This window comes from Peromyscus californicus, unplaced genomic scaffold (genome assembly GCF_007827085.1).
Source record: "Peromyscus californicus insignis strain IS unplaced genomic scaffold, ASM782708v3 Scaffold_6__1_contigs__length_162567912, whole genome shotgun sequence".
Classification (NCBI taxonomy): domain Eukaryota; kingdom Metazoa; phylum Chordata; class Mammalia; order Rodentia; family Cricetidae; genus Peromyscus; species Peromyscus californicus.
In genome coordinates this window covers 134,135,728-134,153,420 of record NW_026294584.1, presented here as the reverse complement: position 1 = coordinate 134,153,420, position 17,693 = coordinate 134,135,728, and the positions used below count along the sequence as shown (strand labels likewise).

At 52.0% G+C, this 17,693-nt stretch overlaps 1 protein-coding gene across 3 annotated transcripts in view; it reads right to left on the bottom strand.

Moving 5' to 3' along the window:
- The window catches only part of Cacna2d4 (calcium voltage-gated channel auxiliary subunit alpha2delta 4), a 109,052-nt gene that overhangs the window by 37,408 nt on the left and 53,951 nt on the right, over positions 1-17,693 (bottom strand). For all 3 annotated transcript variants that reach the window (XM_052720008.1, XM_052720009.1, XM_052720010.1), the window contains 7 exons: positions 17,510-17,577; positions 15,763-15,808; positions 15,594-15,691; positions 13,988-14,081; positions 8,413-8,508; positions 5,999-6,126; positions 2,071-2,151 (listed from right to left, as the gene is read on the bottom strand). In XM_052720008.1, the coding sequence (XP_052575968.1) occupies positions 2,071-2,151; positions 5,999-6,126; positions 8,413-8,508; positions 13,988-14,081; positions 15,594-15,691; positions 15,763-15,808; positions 17,510-17,577 (611 nt within the window). The remainder of the gene's footprint in view (positions 1-2,070; positions 2,152-5,998; positions 6,127-8,412; positions 8,509-13,987; positions 14,082-15,593; positions 15,692-15,762; positions 15,809-17,509; positions 17,578-17,693) is intronic.

The following is a 17,693-nucleotide window of genomic DNA, read 5'->3' as shown; positions in this document are numbered from 1 at the left end:
TTGCTGTCCAGCCCTGGAGGAAAAGTTGACTCCCTGCGGCCCGGTTACCCCCACGGCAGGACTGGCCCCTAGCCCAGTGGTTCTGAACTCTATCTTCAGAGACGCACATGGAACCTTCACCTTGGAAGCTTTCTTGGCCTGACAACTCACTAAGTCAGGAATGGACGTCAGAGAGAAGTGAACCCTCAGGGTACACAAAGCCATGCAGCCAGGGAGACTTTCTTCCTAGGCGTGGTCAGAACAGGGGGTGGGGTGGGGTGGGGGTCACCCTCCTCTAGTCCCTCTGTAGCAAAGCCAAATCTGACCTCCTCTGAGCCCCCCGCAGAAGCAGGACAGCACAGCATACATTACCACCAAAGCCCAAGGCACGGGTCACAGAGGGAGATGCACAGAGGGTAACAGTCCTGTGTCTCCAGACCCCTAAGGTGACCCAAGCCCCTCCAGACAGCAGGACAGGTCTCTGACACAGCCCTTGCTGACACACCACGCAGTCCATTCTGGAGAACACCCAAGGCCCCAGCTTCCAGGGCCAACAGACACGCCACCAACCCCTCCTTGAGCTGAAGGTCCCAGCTGGTCCCAGGATCAGGGAGGTTGTGCCAGGGACCAGGGAAAGAAAAATACAGGATGAGATGCAGGTGAACGCAGGGTGTCAGGGCTCCAACGCCTCATGCTTTTTCTGTCACAGCCAGGCACCCTGAGCGTCACAGGGACTGTCTGAAGGAGTTCAACTAGAGGCACTGGGACATGGTTTCTATGGCAACCCCTCCTGGCTCTAACTCAGCTCTGAGTTAAAAATTAAATCAGATAATTGGGGAGTGTGGGGAAGCACAGCCAGCAGCCTGGCCTCACATCCCTTCTCTCCTTTCCCAGGTCTTCAAGGTAGCGGGGCCAAGAAGGCCACCTCCAGGCAGAACAAGGTAGTCAGGGGTCTGTGGGACTAAATCTAGGGAGGATTTTAGGGAGATAAGAGGGCCTCACATCTGGGGCCCTAGCATGCCATGGGCTCTGGAAGAATTGCGCTGTGAAGGGCTGCTGGGATGTAATACATCCCATCTACAGGGTTGGAGGTACCTTACAGACTGCCAGGGATGCTGGAGTGGACATGTCACCGAGCCACCTTCTCCTACCTCAGCCCAGGGAATACACAGGAACCCTGACTGGGTAGCACAGGCTCCCTGAGGAAACTCAGGCCTGCCCCTCCTGGTCCTCCCCCTAGATGCTCACAGCCTTGGGAAGAGGTCAGGGTTCTGCCTGCCATTGACCAGGATCCTATCTGGCCAGGCTCCTGGGGTATGAGACAAGTGCCTGGTACCCTAGTTCCACCAGGCTGAGTGACCATGGATTGTACAGCTTCTTGAGGAATGTGGAGGGCATGATCACAGAGGTTCAAAGAGGAAGACAGATGCTAAGGCCTGTTGTAGCCATCAAGAAACTGCAAAGTCAGGCCAAGCTTGTGGGGGCCACTGGGTGCTTTCCTTCTAGAAGCAAGCGGAGGCAAACTCAGGACAGGAATGACTCTGGGTCCCAAAGAGAGGTGGCCTGAGCCCAGGTTCTAGCTTTACTACTAGCTGTGGGACTTTGGGCAAATAACTGCTCCATGCCTCATTCAGTTTCTTCGTCTGTGATATGGCCTCCCTTGGTCACCCCGAATTCTAGGTAGAAAGTGCAGAGTCATGAGCCCAGGTCTAGGCTCAAGGTAATGTCTTAGGAAAGCAGGGTCCCAGGGATAGGATGGAAGCCTGGCTTGTCCCTGCCCTGTGTGACCTTGAGCAGGTTTCTAAACCTCTCTGAGCTTCATTTTACTCCGCGAATCTTTTTGGTTTTATGGTTTTATAAACAAAATGACATAAGCATCCACTTCCTTTCCCCGGCTTTTCTCCTGAGAAAATTTAGAATCCCTATATCCAGGGCAACTTATTCTTTCTTCCTGTGTGTGTGTGGTGCTGGGGATGGAAATGGCCTCAGGCCAGCTAGACAGGTGCTCTAGCTGAGCCTGCCCCGCCCTGCCAGCCCTCGCCTTGACATTGCCTTGTAGCTCCCACCACAGCGGTTCAAGGTAGCGCCTACCTGCTGCAATGGCCGTCTTCCCATCCACTGTCACAGCTATTGCAGTACTGGCCCTCACCGCCACTGGCTTGCCTGGGCTGTCTGGGAAAATGAGAATTATCATTATTCTCTGTGCCTGCAGGGTGTGGGGGGTAGAGGGTGAGTCTCTTTCTTGGAATAGGAGGCAAATAGGAATTCCAGGATAAGCACTCCCTAAAACAGGCAGGGTGGTGGAAGGGTCCTGGTGCTGTCATGGGTTGTCGCTGTCCACCACCTGACTTTCAACTGTGTCCTGAAGGTCCCTTGCTGTCCCCGCATCTGAACAAATCAGAACTTGCCAGATCAGTCCTTAGCCTCTGCCAGCCTGAGCCAATTGACACTAGCGTCATGGTGACACCATGACTTTGCTCCATTTCCAGGCAGCAAACCCGCCTGCCTGCTGCTCCTGCTTAGCTCCTCTGTAGCTGCGGCAGGACCCGGCCACAGCCGGTCTTCCCACACGCTGTCCTATCCTAGTTTGTTTTCCTGTGACTGCGACAAACAACCATGACCAAAAGCAGCCTGGGGAGGAGAGGGTTTATTCCAGCTTGCACTTCCAGGTCACACACCGGCCGGCACTGAGGGACGTCAGGGCAGGCAGTCAAGGCAGGAGCAGGGAGCAGAAATGAATGGAGTGATGCTGACTACTGGCTTGCTCTCTAGAGCACTCCCTGGTTTGTGCTCAGCCTGCTTTCCTGCACAACTCAGACCCACCTGCCTGGGGATGGCACTGTCCACCGTGGCCTAGGCCCTTCTACAATTGACAAGATTGTGTCACTGATCGAGGCCAATATGACCGAGGCAATTCTTCAGTTAGGGTTCCCTGTCTTTCCAGGAGCCTGTATGCTGTCAAGTTGACAATAAGATCTACCTGTACGGGAGCCAAACATGCACCTCATATTGAGGGGCAGGCTGTAAGCAGCCCAGGCCTGGGTGGTGAGTGACACTGCCTTGCCTTTATGAGTCACAGAGAGGTGACAGTGATGGTCCTGCTCAGGAGCCAGATGCAGTGGATGAGCCACCCCAGTAACCAGGATGGTATCTGGCACATCTATGAGGGATCCTAGTTGGTGGCACCCAACTCAACGCCATAATGACTTTCCATTTCATTGCTGCCCTTCTACAACTTTCTGCCAGCTTCCTGGAGGCCTGGGTTGCCTCTCACTTCTTTTAGAAGAACCAGGCCATCCTGGGAGCAAGATTAAGAGGGTGGTGTCAGCTCTACATGAGAGCAGCTTTCTGGCTGGCTGCTGTATGATTCTGACTTCTGTCCATCCATGTCCTTGGGCCAGCTTTCCAAAGGCCTCTTGTCTATAGGTCAGACTCCATTACAAGGTCCAAGATCATGTACTGTCCTGTTCTGTCAAATGTCCCCTTGGTGAACACTGCCTGCGACAACCAGTTCTCAGAGCCTCATGGAGATTGCCAAGCAGTGGAGCCTCTGTAATGGGGCCAAGCATGCTCGCACACTGGCTGTGTTCTTATAGTTCCCCGATACCTTGCTATGTTCAACACATCTCAAGAATCTAACCACACTGGACTCGTGACGCTTGAGCTGTCCTTGATTCCAATAATTTACCAAGGCAAAGCCAAAGGAACCAGAGTAGCAGTGGAGACCAGACCCCTCACTTTGTTTCTGGAAATATCTATAAGTCGTGAACATGAGGACCCTTGAAGGAGTCCTTGGCTCCGTAGGTTTAGCTCTGTAGTCTGCCTTCCAGCTAGCACAGGCTTGTGGGAATCACTCAGTTAATCTCTGGAGACCTTGGGAATTTCAATGTTTGTGTCAACGGTCACATGACCCAGAACCCGTGTGCACAAGGCCAGGAAGAGGAGAGAGGAATGCGGCAGTCCCAGCCCCAGGCCCTCGGTGCCAGTGTGCGGGCAGGTGGTATAGACTCAAGCTACAGGGACAACTCAAGGGGGCAGCACTCCATCTACCAGACCCCAGGCCAGCCAGGAGGCCGCCCCTCTCTGCCTCTGCCTCCTCAGCACCCCCATGCCTATTGAAATGAAATTATTTTCTTTCTCTTGGGGAGGATGGGAGGCCCAGAAGTGTCCACGTGGCTTTAAGCATGCGCTTGGGCTGAGCGAGTGTGCAAGGGCGTAGGAAGGGAGCGAGCTCCTGCCTCCCTCCTCAGCAGTCCCCTTTTGGGTTGCCAGCTTCCCTCTCTTCTCCTGGCAGCTCAGTTCCCCACCCACCTGCCCTCCTACCTCGTGGACACATAAAGCTTCCACTAGCAGCCAGCAGGCAGTCCTGGTGACAGTACAGGCAAGAGGAAGCCTGTCACCTTGGCTGGGTGGGGCCTAGGGTCTCACCCAGGGAACATCTATGGAGTCCGTGGGTGTCTTTCCTGAGGGGAACCCTTCACATGGTGGGAGGAGCTGCCTCTCTGCTGCAGGTGTACAACATGGGAAGACCTTCAGCTTGGCCTCAAGAACCTCCCTTGTGGGTCCTGGGCATGAGAACACGAAAATACCTCCTTTCACTCTCTGCTTCCTGCCCTATATCTGGGGTGTCAACAGAACCTGGACTTGAGTGAGGCGGACCCGGCCCTAGCTTGGCTCTAGCTTGCTGTATAAACAGCTCCTGTGCTGAACAACTTGCATGAGAGTGACAGAACGTCTCTGAGCCCTCGCTTCTCCCCAGGAGAGAGTATCAACAGCACTTCTGTCATGGGGTTTTAGCAGGGACATGTTTGTAAAGCACATTAGACACGGGTGTGTGGGTGGAGAGGATGGCATGGGGTGCAGTGACAGGCTCAGGGGATAGTAAGGAAGCTTTGGCTTGGAGAGCAGAATTCCCCCTTCCTGCCTTCAGCCTAGAGGGAGAACCCTGGAAAGTCTGGCTTCCTGAAGCTCACAGCCCCAGCGCAGCTCTACATGGTGTGTGTGTGTGTGTGCGTGTGTGTGTGTGTGTGTGTCCCTCTGTCCCTATGTGTGCATGCATGCACACACACAGTGGTGTTTTTCTGCAGGCCACCACTTCCTGCACACCCTCGTCAATTCATGCACATACATACACACAGATGTACATTCACACACGCACACACAGACAGAGACAGAGAGAGACAGACAGAGAGAGCTGCCGTCTCTGAGAGGCGTGCTCTTTCCCTCTCAGCCTCTTGCCCACCTCATTCACCCATTCCACAAGTGGGTACTGTCTAAATCCCAGCCCCTCTGGACTGGTGGATACTTGCTGCTTCTTAGACTCCTGGGCCCTGGACAAGCCCCTCAGCATCTCGGGGCCACCATTTCCTCAAAGGTAACTAAGAGGGTAAGGCTGCACTGAGCCTTAGGCCTTCTGGGTTCTCAGTAGTCTGATTTTCCTCACACTCAGTGAAGGTCCTGGTGTGCTTTCCTGCTGTCCTTCAAAGTGACCAGGGCTGGGAGTGGGAGTCCTCAGCTTGGTACCACCTCCTCCCTGTCCACTGGCCTGGGTCTGTGGGGGTCTGTTGGCTGGCCCTGGCTGCCTCCCTGAGGTCCCAGGAGTTGCTTTCTGGGTAACCTGAGGGGAGTGGAGATGGGAAGAGCCACATGGTTAAGACCTAAGGCGGAGCCTGGGACTTTCATCTAGGCAGCTCTGGAAGCTTTGAAGCCGCTCTGGTTCTTAGAAACAGAAGCCTCTTGGTGATCAAGATCAACCCTGCTGACCTCACATGGGGAATGTGGGCCAAGAGTCAGCGTGTTTGGCTTCTGGGTCAGATCTCTTTCCTTTGCTCCATGCTGGAGCTTGAGTGCTGGATGGGAATGAGAACACATAGTCCTACATTCTGTGTGCAACACCAGGCATGTCCCAAACTGCAGTGTCATGAGGAAAGGCAGGGAAGGAGCCCTGGGGTCTTCCTCTCTTCTGTATCACCCCGGCCCCATTTCCCACTCTTGGGAAGAGCATAAAGGTTTAGGTTACCTGGACCCTCTTCCCAGCGGAGATTGAAGACAAAGCTGCCTGGGGGCTGCTCAGAGGCCTGACGATACCACAGCGGGAAGTGGTCCATGGTAAAAATGCTGGCTTCATCTTCAGGTGTCAGGAACTTCCTGCGAGAATAGGATTGGTGCCTCATCAAGTCTGAGAAGACATTTGTCCCTTTTCCTTGTGCCATATTTGATCATCTTGGCTGGGCCAAGACCAAGACTCCCCTCTGCACTGGCCGAGTTGTAGGTAGAAACCCCCCCCTCCCCAGCATAGACAGGGCACTGCTTTCCCAGCACTCTGAGGACTAGGGAAGATGTCCACAGTTCTCAGTTATGTTGCCTACATGGCAAGACCCGTCTCAAGATCTCCCAACAAAAAAGAATGAAAACAACCATCAGCTCCCAAGTAGGCATTGCTCCAGGCAATCCCTGCCTCTTCCAGAAGCAAAAAAAAACACTGGAACATCTGGTGCAAGGGGAGGCCAGCAGAGCGGGAATATACAGATGTGTTACCAACAAAGTACACTTCCCTTGGGTATAGATAATTTCTTTTTATCTGGCTCACTGGCAGATCTGAGCAAGGAAACCATAGTGTCTATTCTATCACTGCGGTAAAGAGGCGCAGATTGCCCTAAACGGTTGCTTCGAAAGGCTTTTGGTGTGCAACATTAGTCTCCGTTTGGAGCAGCTTTTCCTTGCTAATTATGGGTTTGCTTTCCCTGCGCGCACACAATCCTCCAGAGGGAGGCTGGTCCAGAAGCTGACTAGGAAGTGGGCGAAACTGGGTGGGTCCGAGATTAAGAGGCACCTGTGGGTAATTCACAGGGGGAGGACTGATGTTTGAGTGAGTGGCTTGCTGCTCTGGGATTTACTCTTCCACAGTCCCCAGGTTGCCCACTGCATCGTGGTCCAGGGAAAGGGAGTTCTCTGGCATGCACGGTGCGCCTGTGGCCCTTCAGGCAGCTGCTTCCCAGCTTCCCAGAGTCTTTGATCACTCAAGGAAGGCCCGTCTGCATTACCATGTCTTCCCATCCTTTAGGACAGTGCCATTTTCCTCTCCCCAGCTCTCTGGGGATTAGGGAAGGGAAAGAAGAAAGGAGAGGGGAAACCTGCAAATTGCTTTTCCTAGAAAGCCTCCAACCCTGTTTAGCGTGTGTGGACTCTTCACTGAGTCCTGAGAGAGGCACAGAGATGCTCGTGGCTGAACGCACTGGGACGTAGTGAGTGGAGCAGTGAGTGAGTGGGGCAGTGAGTGAGTGGAGCAGTGAGTGAGTGGGGCAGTGAGTGAGTGGAGCAGTGAGTGAGTGGAGCAGTGAGTGAGTGGAGCAGTGAGTGAGTGGAGCAGTGAGTGAGTGGAGCAGTGAGTGAGTGGAGCAGTGAGTGAGTGGGGCAGTGAGTGAGTGGAGCAGTGAGTGAGTGGGGCAGTGAGTGAGTGGAGCAGTGAGTGAGTGGGAGGAAAGATGGGTATTTAAAGTCACCCATCAGCTCAGCGGTCACTGTTCTCCAGTGTCTGAGGCTTCGCTTCCCTAAGGCTTCTGAACTTTAGGACAGCAGGTGGGACTACCCTGCCCTCTTCTGGGCTCCTGCCCTCTATGCAGAATCATCCAGAAGAGAGCAGCTGCCCGGGGTGGGGTGGAGGACTGGGCAGTATGTGGAGTCCCTAGCAGGGTTCTCCCACAACCTGCACTTGGCTTAGTAGGGTCTGTGGGTCTGGATGACTGCTTCAGGGGCTGTCCTGAGCAACGAGGACACCCAACAGCACCCCTGGCTCCCCTCCATGGTCATCTCTCCACTTTTCCCAGGGCGGCAACCCAAACCATCTCTGGACATAGGCAAACACAAAACACCCAGTGCCCGAGAACTGCTCACCTGGGGCCTCTGCCTTGCAGGCCCCACAGTGGTGGGGGAGCAAATCCCAATCCTCAGGAGCCATTAGTTGCATATACAACTTGGGGTATACAACTTGGGGACCGGGCAACGTAAATCTGTTCCGGAGCAGGCAAGACCCTCACTCTGATCTGTGTGCAGTGAGGACTCCAAGGATAGCCCCTCCCAGGGTGGGGAAAGAACCCACGGAAGAGGAGGGATAACTAGAACACCTAACTGTTGCCCAGGGAAGGACACAATCCCTGCTTCCCTTTGCTATACTATAAGTGGAATGTCTGACCTACACTTCTAGACTCATAGGCCTCTCCTGGGCCACTGTAGGTCTCCACGGCACACTAAGACGAGCGGGCCACTGCTCCTTTTACTGTTCTGATCTTTGAAACCCAGTCTTCTGCCCTTCATGGAGTCACAGGACACAGCATACTGAGACCGTCTTTGCTCTACATCCCCCAAGGGGACCCAAGACTTGTGTCTGTTTCCTCCCTCCCAGAGGCCCCACACCCCAGGGTGCCCAGGACTCACTTATCAGAGATTTTCTCAGAGCCCACGAACAAGCTTCGTCTTAGGAGACCAGCCCGGGTCCCCAGAAAGGCCACATCTACACCAGGCTCCGATGCTCTGTGAGGCAAAGCAATGACAACGTGTAAGCTGTCTCTTCCAGTACCTGGGTCTGCGGGCTCCATGAGGGCATGAGGCAGGGCAAAACCCACTGCCAGGGCCCGGAGGCTAGGGATGGTCTACACTGGCAGTACCCAGGGACAGTACCAGGCCTGGGTGACAGTTGGTCAGCTGTCTAGAGAGTCCCTGGAGAGGAAGGTCTAGAGAGAATGGGGCCTCTGCAGGTGGGTGTCTGGGTTACTCAGGGTTTAAATGTGACAGGTACTAACACCCTGCATTAGCTGTACTGGGTCAGACCCTGGGGTCGCCATCTCTAAAAAGCACCAATCCAATTTGCTCTTGGAGTCTACTGACCTCTCCCATGACCTAGCTTCGCAAACATCAACCCAGGCTTCCCAAGGCACCACAGCGACTCAATATTCTCAAGCAAATCCTAGGTGTTTAATCAGTAAATACTTTAACTTATAAGGAACTAAAGCAAACACCTCAGTGCCACTGTCAAACCTTTCCAAAAGATCCATGACGTCCGGTGTCACCACACAGCCCAGTGCCCCGTGAGTTTAAGCTGGTGAATCAGAATCTTACTGTGGTCTGTTCAGACAGTGGCTTAGGAGGCCTTTTCTCTCTTCCTGGTTTGGAACCATATCGTTTCCCTGTCTAAAGTGTATTTCTTTTAGTGCACTCTGCAAATGGCACAGCCATTGTCACCGTGACTTTAGACCATTTATTGTCACCCCTGACGGGAACTCCATGCCCGTGGCAGTCATTAGCCTTTTAAACCTCGGTCTCCTATCCCAGCTTCTCTTCTCCTTGTGGACCACTTCCTGCACACACCAATTGCTAAAGTATTGTTTGGCACACTTTTTTTGTCCCTTGGATTTCTTGTAAATTACCTTTTAGACCTCTGGGCCTGATTGCATCCAGCAATGAGCTTTTACATCCTATGGTTTGGGTGAATGTTCCTTAAAGTCCCGGTTATGGAAGGTTTGGTTCCCCGGGTGGTCCTACCAGGAGGCCGCCTTTGAGAAGTGAGGCACAGTGAGAGAGGCTGTCCTTAAGGGGGCCCCTAGGACCCTGGTGCCTCCCACATGCATTGCACTACGCCATGATGTATCTCCCTCAGCATAGGCCCTTCAGCTATGGGTCAGCCTCACACACGACGGACTTGGAAGCCAAACGAACATTCTCCTAAGATAGTTGCCTCTCGTATTGTTTTATCACAATGCTATGAAGCGAATACACAGGCAATTTGGTCCTGACAGGCAAATGCACACTGTTGTCTGGGGGATACTCACAGGCACACCCCTCCAATTTTGTCTTTAGTTTGCTTTTACTGGAACTACTTCCTTACAGAAAAACTATATCCTAGGGAACAATTGGTACAGAAGAGGCAAGATAAGTAATTGATGCTTTGCTTGTTTAAATCAGTGTTTGTCTTACACCTCCAAAGGTGGCCCATGAATGGGTTTTGTCTTCCAGTCTCTTCACAGATGCAGGCTCTGGAGTGTAGCCCATTGCAGCCATGGCTGCCCTCTGCTGTCACCCCATCCTTGGCTCATGAGCTCTCTCCAGGGGCCTCTGAGTCCCATTAGTCTTGCTAGCTTCTCCCTTCAGTGTGACAGGAGGCTCCTGGTTCACCTGGTTCATTTCCTGCCCATGTCCTATAGTCAGGGATGTCCCCAGACTCACTTTAATGAGGACCTGCATTACTAATCCCTGTGACAGCTGGGTGCCCCAGAGTCTGTGTTCCCCAGCAGGGCAGGCTAGGGGCAGCCTCTTTATCGTTTTAAGAGAAAATAGATCTGGAACTCAGGTGAATGTGTACAATTCAGATTCATCTTTAAAAAAAAAAAGATTTATTTTTATTTATGTGTATACCCACAGAGGCCAGAAGAGGGCATTTGATCTCCTGTAGCTGGAATTATATGCAATTGTGAGCTGCCTAGTGTGGGTGCTGGGAACCGAACTCAGGTCCTCTGCAAGAGTAGGAAGTGCTCTTAATCACTGAGCCATCTCTCCAGTCCCTCATATTCACCTTTTACATGTAAACACTTTTGATTTTTGGAACTTGTGTCTCTTTTTCCTTTTGTTGGAAATGTTGGCTCCTAATGATGCTAACGTAGTGGGACCTAACCCACATCCAGTCTCACCAGCATCCTTTCCAGCAGCGTGATTACCAAGCACAGGTCACAACTTTATCAGTTTCTGCTTACAGCATACATACTTTTGCCAAGTGTCCTGCGGATGCTGCCAAATTCAGTTGCACTGGGTGGCAAGAGGCACCATCTTGAGTGGTTTTATATACATTTCTTTTATTCAGATCTGGGTCAACACACATTTAAGGGCTGATCCTTTCTTTTGGCTTTTGATCCTGTACGGTTCTGTGCTTCTATTTGTCTGCTCCTGAAGCTCTTTGTCGTCCGCACTGTAGCTGCAGAGATGGTACCTCCACCTGCTCGTGGCTGCAGCTTCCCAGCTCATCCCTTCTTTGCACCCTGCTCATACAGGCATTTCCAAGTTGTTGAGTTAATCAGCCATTCTTGCATTGCTTCTGAGCTTTGAGTCAGCATTAGGAAGGCTTGCTGACACCCAGATTTTAACACAGCTGGATCACAGTATCTGTTAGTACTGACGCAACTTCTTTCCTGTGAATATGAATCACTTCATCCAGGTGTGTGGACTCATCCAGCGGTGCTAGTCCCACTGGCCGCCACCGCACCAGCTATTAAGCCCACCTTCCTTCATTAACGTGACACAGGGCCTTGGGATGCACAAGTCCACATGTGTGCCCCCTGGGCCTGGTTGCTCTTTTGGGTACCAGCACCACAATTCAGGATGGGCAGAGGTTTGATAATGTCTTTACATCTAGGTAGGACCATCCCCTGGATTGAGACATTGGGCTGTTCTTGATTGTTCTTCTAATGAACTTTACAAGCAGTCACCTGGATACAGAAAGACAGTCTCAAAGGCATTCCTTTTGAGTCTACACTAGGGAGGAGCTTCATGGTGTCTGTCTTTCTACTCAGAGACATCATGAGTCTTTCCATGTGCTCAGGCCTACTTCTTTGTCTTAGAGAACTGTTTCCTAGTCCCCAACATCCCAAGATTAAACCTAGGGCTTCATGCTTGCTACCACTGAGCTGTATCCTGTGTTACTTTTTGAGACAGCATCTTACCCTGTATCCCAGGCAGGCCTGAAACCTTCAATCCTCCTGCCTCAGTTCTCTGAGTAGTTGGAATCACAGGCTGGTGCCCTAGGCCCAATGTTTCATTTAGCAGTTCTCACACTGTATGCTCAATGTGTTCTTATAGTTCTAGAACAATATTTTTATTTCTTACCATCCTAAAGGAGTCTTTTCATATCGTACCTCTTTTTTGGGGGGTTACTTATATGCATAAGTATTATTAATTTTTAAAATAAGATTTTATTTATTTTTAATGACATACATGAATATGTATCTGTGTGGGTATATGCATGTGAGTGCAGGTGTCCATGGAAGCCAGAAGATGGCGTCAGATCCCAGGAGCAGGAGTTACAGGCAACTGTGAGCCACTGAGCATGGGGGCTGGGAACCAAACTCAACTTCTCTGTAAGAGCAATATGTGCTTTTAACCATTAGTCCAGCTCTCCAGCCCCGGGTATTATTACTTTCTTAACATTGATATTATAACCTTCCACCTTACTAAATCCTCTTATTGGCTATAGTGATTTTCCTATTCTTTTGAAGTTTCCTGGTATATAATATTTACTGATTTTACCATGCTGGGTATGGAGCCTGGGGCCTCATACATGCTAGGCAGGTGCTCTACCATGGAGTCATCTGCACACACTCCCACTCATGGCATCTTTAAACAGAGACAATTTTCTTTCTCCAGTTCTCACTGGCTAGAAGTCTTGTCGGGCTGCTTTAGAGATTTCTGACCGTTTGGTATAGGAATGGGATGGAGCCTGCTGGTCTACATCTTCAGTGGGAGAGCCTCCAACCCCCACAACATGCTGGCTTTCAATTTTATGTGTGTATTCTGTGTGTGTACATGTGTTTGTGTGAGCGTGTGCATGTGTGTATGCATTTGGAGGTCAGAAGTTGATGTTGAGTGTTTTCTTTTTTGTTTTGTTGGTTTTTCGAGGCAGGGTTTCTCTGTGTAGTTTTGCACCTTTCCTGGAACTCACTTGGTAGCCCAGGCTGGCCTTGAACTCACAGAGATCCGTCTGGCTCTGCCTCCCGAGTGCTGGGATTAAAGGCGTGTGCCACCACCGCCCGGCCGAGTGTTTTCTTCAATTGCTCTCTGCCTTCTTTATTCTGGACAAAGGTCACTCACTCACCCTGGCGCTCACTGATTGGGCTGGGTTGGATGGCCAGTGACCCTAAGGATCTGCCTATTTCTACCTCCCCGGTTTGGGGTTACAGAAGTGGGATACTATGCTTGGCTTCTTATGTGGGCTCTGGGGGTCCAAACTTAGGTCCACACACTTGTGTGGCAAACACTCTATGGAGCCATCTTCCCAGCCCCTACCAGACCAATTTTTGGTAATGTAGAAGCTAGTAAAGAACATTTTCCCTTCAATACACTGTGTGCTAGTGTCTGGCCCTGTAGATTTTCTTCATTCTAGGTTTATCTGTATACCTACATTTATATGGTTCAAAGTTGCATCAAAAACATTTGCAGTTCAAGCTCCATTTCAGTGACCTACTTTTCTAACCAGAGAGCAGCCCTCAGAACCTTTGCTGAACAGCCTTCCGTGGAAACCGGATGCACATGTGGAGGACATGCACACGGACACTGTGTTCTGGTCCTCTCTTGAGGAAATGGAGCACATTGCACACGTGTTTTTAAAAATAGGAGATTGTTTTGTTAGAGGAGCAGCAGTGAACTGGAGTGTTAGGGAGGCTCGACATCTATGATTTTGAACCTTCCTCTTCAGAAGCAAGCGCTTCAGACCTTACCTCATTAACGTCACCCCCATCTCATGCCATGTACATAGTGCCCAATTTTCTGTCTAGCCATGAAACACAATGTCAGCAAGAAAAATCCAGCAGAGAATTAGGGAAATCTTGGGGTCTGGGAAGCACTGAGGCCGAGCCTGTGGTAGCCTTCCTTCGAAGCTGGAAATACATCTCCATTTGTCAGTCTTGCGCTTACTGGGGCATTTCTTGGGGAGTGAGAGACCAACCTAGAAAACACGTTCAGCCCAGGGCTCAGACTGGGCTGCGGTGGGGACTAAGGCTTGTGGCTGGGAAAGATGCACTTTGTGTTTTTGAGTGAGGAGCTGGTAGGAGCTGTGGGGTGGGAGCCTGCTTTGCAGGAGTCGTGTGAAGGCCATTCTCACCCCCGTGTCCACCATGTCCCCCTGCCCCTGTCTTCATCGTGGTTCCTTTGGAAGGGGTGGTGTCTTTCCGAGGGATCTGACTAAATCAGGGATAGAACACGCCCGAATGTGCTACCTGCTCTCCAAAGCCATCACCCCTCCTGTACCTACTCAGACATGTTGAGTGCCAGTGCTGTCCAGTAGGCTTCCATGGGGGCCGTCACCACTGCATCAAACAGCACCTCCCGTACCAGCTCCTCATCACCTGGGGGTAAAGTCACAGAACCAGCCACACTTGTCATCTATTACCCCAGGCCCCACCCCATTAGGAACAGCACAGCTCCTAGAAGCTTGGGTGTAGCTCAGTGGTGGCAGTGCAAGCCTGGAATCCCAGCTCTTGGAAGTAGAGGCTCAGAAGCTGGAGGTCATCTTTGGCCACATAGCAAGTTTGAGACTAGTCTGTCCAATGACAACAACAATGCCCGCAGCACAGACCCCTACCCTGTCGAAGTCAGGAGAAGGATGAGACTCTTGCCGATGTCTCTGGGTATTAAAACCATCTGGGTGGCCATAAAGATATCAACCCTCTTGTTCTGTCTTCAGATTCTCAGCCACAGAATAGATGTGAGTTGACATTGTAGGCCCTTCCAGTTTAACACTGTGGAGTCTAGCTGTTCTCTTGATCCAGCCAGGGCCTGCCCGGCCTGTGTCAGCTCCCACCCTCTCTGCTCCCTGATGCAGGACATGCTGGTGGCTGTGGGTGCTGCAGGCCTGAGCTGACTCAAAGCTGCCCTGTCTCATCGCCCCAGTGCCTGCTGCTTCCCTGGCCTGGCTGCTTTTCCTCCACTCTACACAGATGCCACTCTCTGCCCTCTCTCTTAGAATTGTTTTAATTTTTCACTGAAGTGAAATTTATGATGCACAAAACCAACTTATAGTATTCAACTCAATGTACACCACTGTGTAACCCACCCCATCTATTTCCAAAATATTTTCATTTCCTTCAAAGAAGATCCCAGATACCTGGGATCTTCTCTGCCTCCACCCTGCTCCCCAACACTCCATCCATGGCACCTGTCATGACTGTAACACTACATATGTGTGCAGCCTTGATCACTGCCTGGCTTCTCCCCCAAATTTCCAGCTTCATAAGTGCCGGGCCTTGGCTGGGTTGTCTGTATCTCAGTCCTTGCCCCAGATCTGGTGCAAGCACATGCTCATGTCAGTCTTGTTGACTAATGGGGAGATAGATGGATGCCCTGGTAGGTCAGTTCAGGAGATGGTCTTTTCATGGGGAGAACATATATGGAGCAGGACCACTGAAGAGGAGGGAGGGGCTTGCTGAGGGCCATGGTCAAGTGAACTGGCCAGAGGCCTGAGTGCCTAGACTTGGAAAATCCTCCCAGACCAAAGGATTGAAGAGACTGCCTGACCAAATGCTACGCTTGGCAGAACTGAGGACTTCAAGACAGCGTCTGCTCCTTGACCACTTTAAGGTGGTGGGGACAGACTGGACAAGCAGGAGGACTGAGAGGGGCTAACGGGGATCCTGGCCTCTGACATGAGGATCCCTGGTACAGGCCTCTAGTTCTTAGAATGCCCATGTCCTGCATGGCCCACCGCCCCAGCCAGCTTTGACTGTTTCTTCGGGGTTTCTCATTTTTCTCAAGCCACCTTTGTGACCCCAGGACAGGTGGATGGTACTCTCTACCCCTGGAAAGCCCTGGACTGCTCGGACCCAGAGGACAAGTACAGAGGCATGGGTTCGGATACTCACACTCCAGGCCTGGATCCATCCCTGTCAGGAAGCGGACCACAGCTTCCAGCTGGCTGAGTTTCCGGTGGTCAGGGTCGATATCCGTGACGCAGTAGATCCTGGAAGCCCAGGGAGCACATGTTACCTCAAACCCTCCTTATCTCCCTCCCACCCTGACCTCCTTGCCTACCAGTCGCTGGCCAGGGTCAGATCCGGGTGAAGCAAGTCATGCAGGCCTGAAAGCAGAGTCCATACTCAGGCTGATACCCCGTGGCTGTGGGCACACACCCCAGGGCCGCAAACCCGTTTGCAGGAAGGGCTTTGGTGAGCACGCCTTTAGCATCTTGCTACATACAGATTTTAGTGGCCACAGCATTAAACCTCTTTAGATACCAGTGTCTTGCAAGCCCCACCCTCTTAACACTTTGAAAGCCGTGGTTTTGTCTTCCCTGGTTTTATCAGACATGGCTGCTACCGTGGCCAGCCAGAGATGAGCCTGGGGTGGGCTGTGCCTGCCCAGTGAGCCCTGGAGCCTCGCTGGGCTCTTAGCCTGACTGTGCACTCAGTACACTTGGTGAAGGAATGAGCGAATGGGCTCCTGGAAGCTCAGTGCGCAAACATTTAAGTAGGTGCTCAATGAAACTTTGAGAAACTGTAGGAAGAGACTGGGCAAACAGGAGGTTAGACTGCGTGCCTTCACGAGTGGGTGACGGACTGCTCCCTCTGTGACGTGCAGTGACGTGACAGGGAGTAACTGGGCAGTGGAGGGGAGGAAGAAGAGGCACACTGAGGGCCCAGGGAACTTCATGGCTTGGCGACTGAGGACAGAGCAAGGGAGCTCCAGGAGCAGGCCTCTTGCTGTGGAAGGACATTGCAGGCGTCAGCACACCACCTTGGCAGGGTAAGGCTACCCTGGGAAGCTGGAGGGGGCAGTGTCGTCTAGATTGGCATCTGATAGGGCCAGGGTGAGCTGGAGGGAGGGTCCAAGAGGAGAGATTTTCAGGGCAGCCTCTCCCAGCTCCCCGTTAGCCAGCTCCCTGCCCCGGTCCTCACTATGCTGAGTACTTCCTCTTGGCCTGCCACCACAGAGGCCCCTTCCCTCAGCTGTCTAGTTTTAATTTTTGAATTACTATTATTTTATGTGTCTGGATGTTTTGCCTGCATGTATGTCTATGTACCATATGTGCAAGGCCAGAAGAGGGCATCAGATCCCCTGGAACTGGAGTTCCAGATAACTGTGAGCTGCCACGTGGATGTTGGGAACAGAACCCAGGTCCTCTGCGAGAGCAGCCAGTGCCCTTAACTGCCAAGTCACTGCTCTAGTCCTCAGCTGTCTGTTTCTTCTAAGGACACCAATCTCAGGAGTCTGGCCCATCCTAATGATTTCATCTTGGCTTGATTATGTCTGCCAACACCCTACCCGAGAAGGTCACAGCCACAGCTTCCAAGAGTCAGACCTTCAGCACATCTTTTGAAGGGTAGGAAGCTTAAGAGAGTAAACTTGGGGGAGTCGGCAGGACAACACTAGGGGAGGCTTTTCTAGATTCTGTGGATGAAGTCAAAGACGGAGGCAGGATGAACGGTTGGAGGCCACTATGATTGTCTAGGGATGGAAGGGACGATGACTTGACTGATGGCAGGATGATGGGGTGATGGGGTGCACCCCAGGAATGAGAAAGAAAGAATGGGCAGACATAGAAATGTCCCATCTTTCAGGGCTCTCAGAGACATCTTGACCCTCATGAAGGTTGATTCTCTCAAGGTGCCCAGGCAGCTGGGGTCATGGGCAGCTGGGATAGGGGTGAGGCCCCTCTCTGCCACCCCACCTGATGGGAAATGCTCACCCTGATTCCACCCTGGGTTGACCCTGCTCAGCAACCGGGAGAGTGAATCCCCTACTACACACCACATCACAGTGAGCACATGGCTTGACCTACCTTCCTCCACGGATGTATTTCCCAGGAGGATGTATTCTCCATGGCCCCTAGTCAGCACCACTCCCAAGCTAGAGAGAAGAGAAGGGAGCCGTGTGCACACTGGTCACATCCGCTCTAGCTAGTTGCTCACCAAGCAAGGAGTGTTTGGACACAGGGCAATGGCACACCTTTCTAGCTTTCCTCC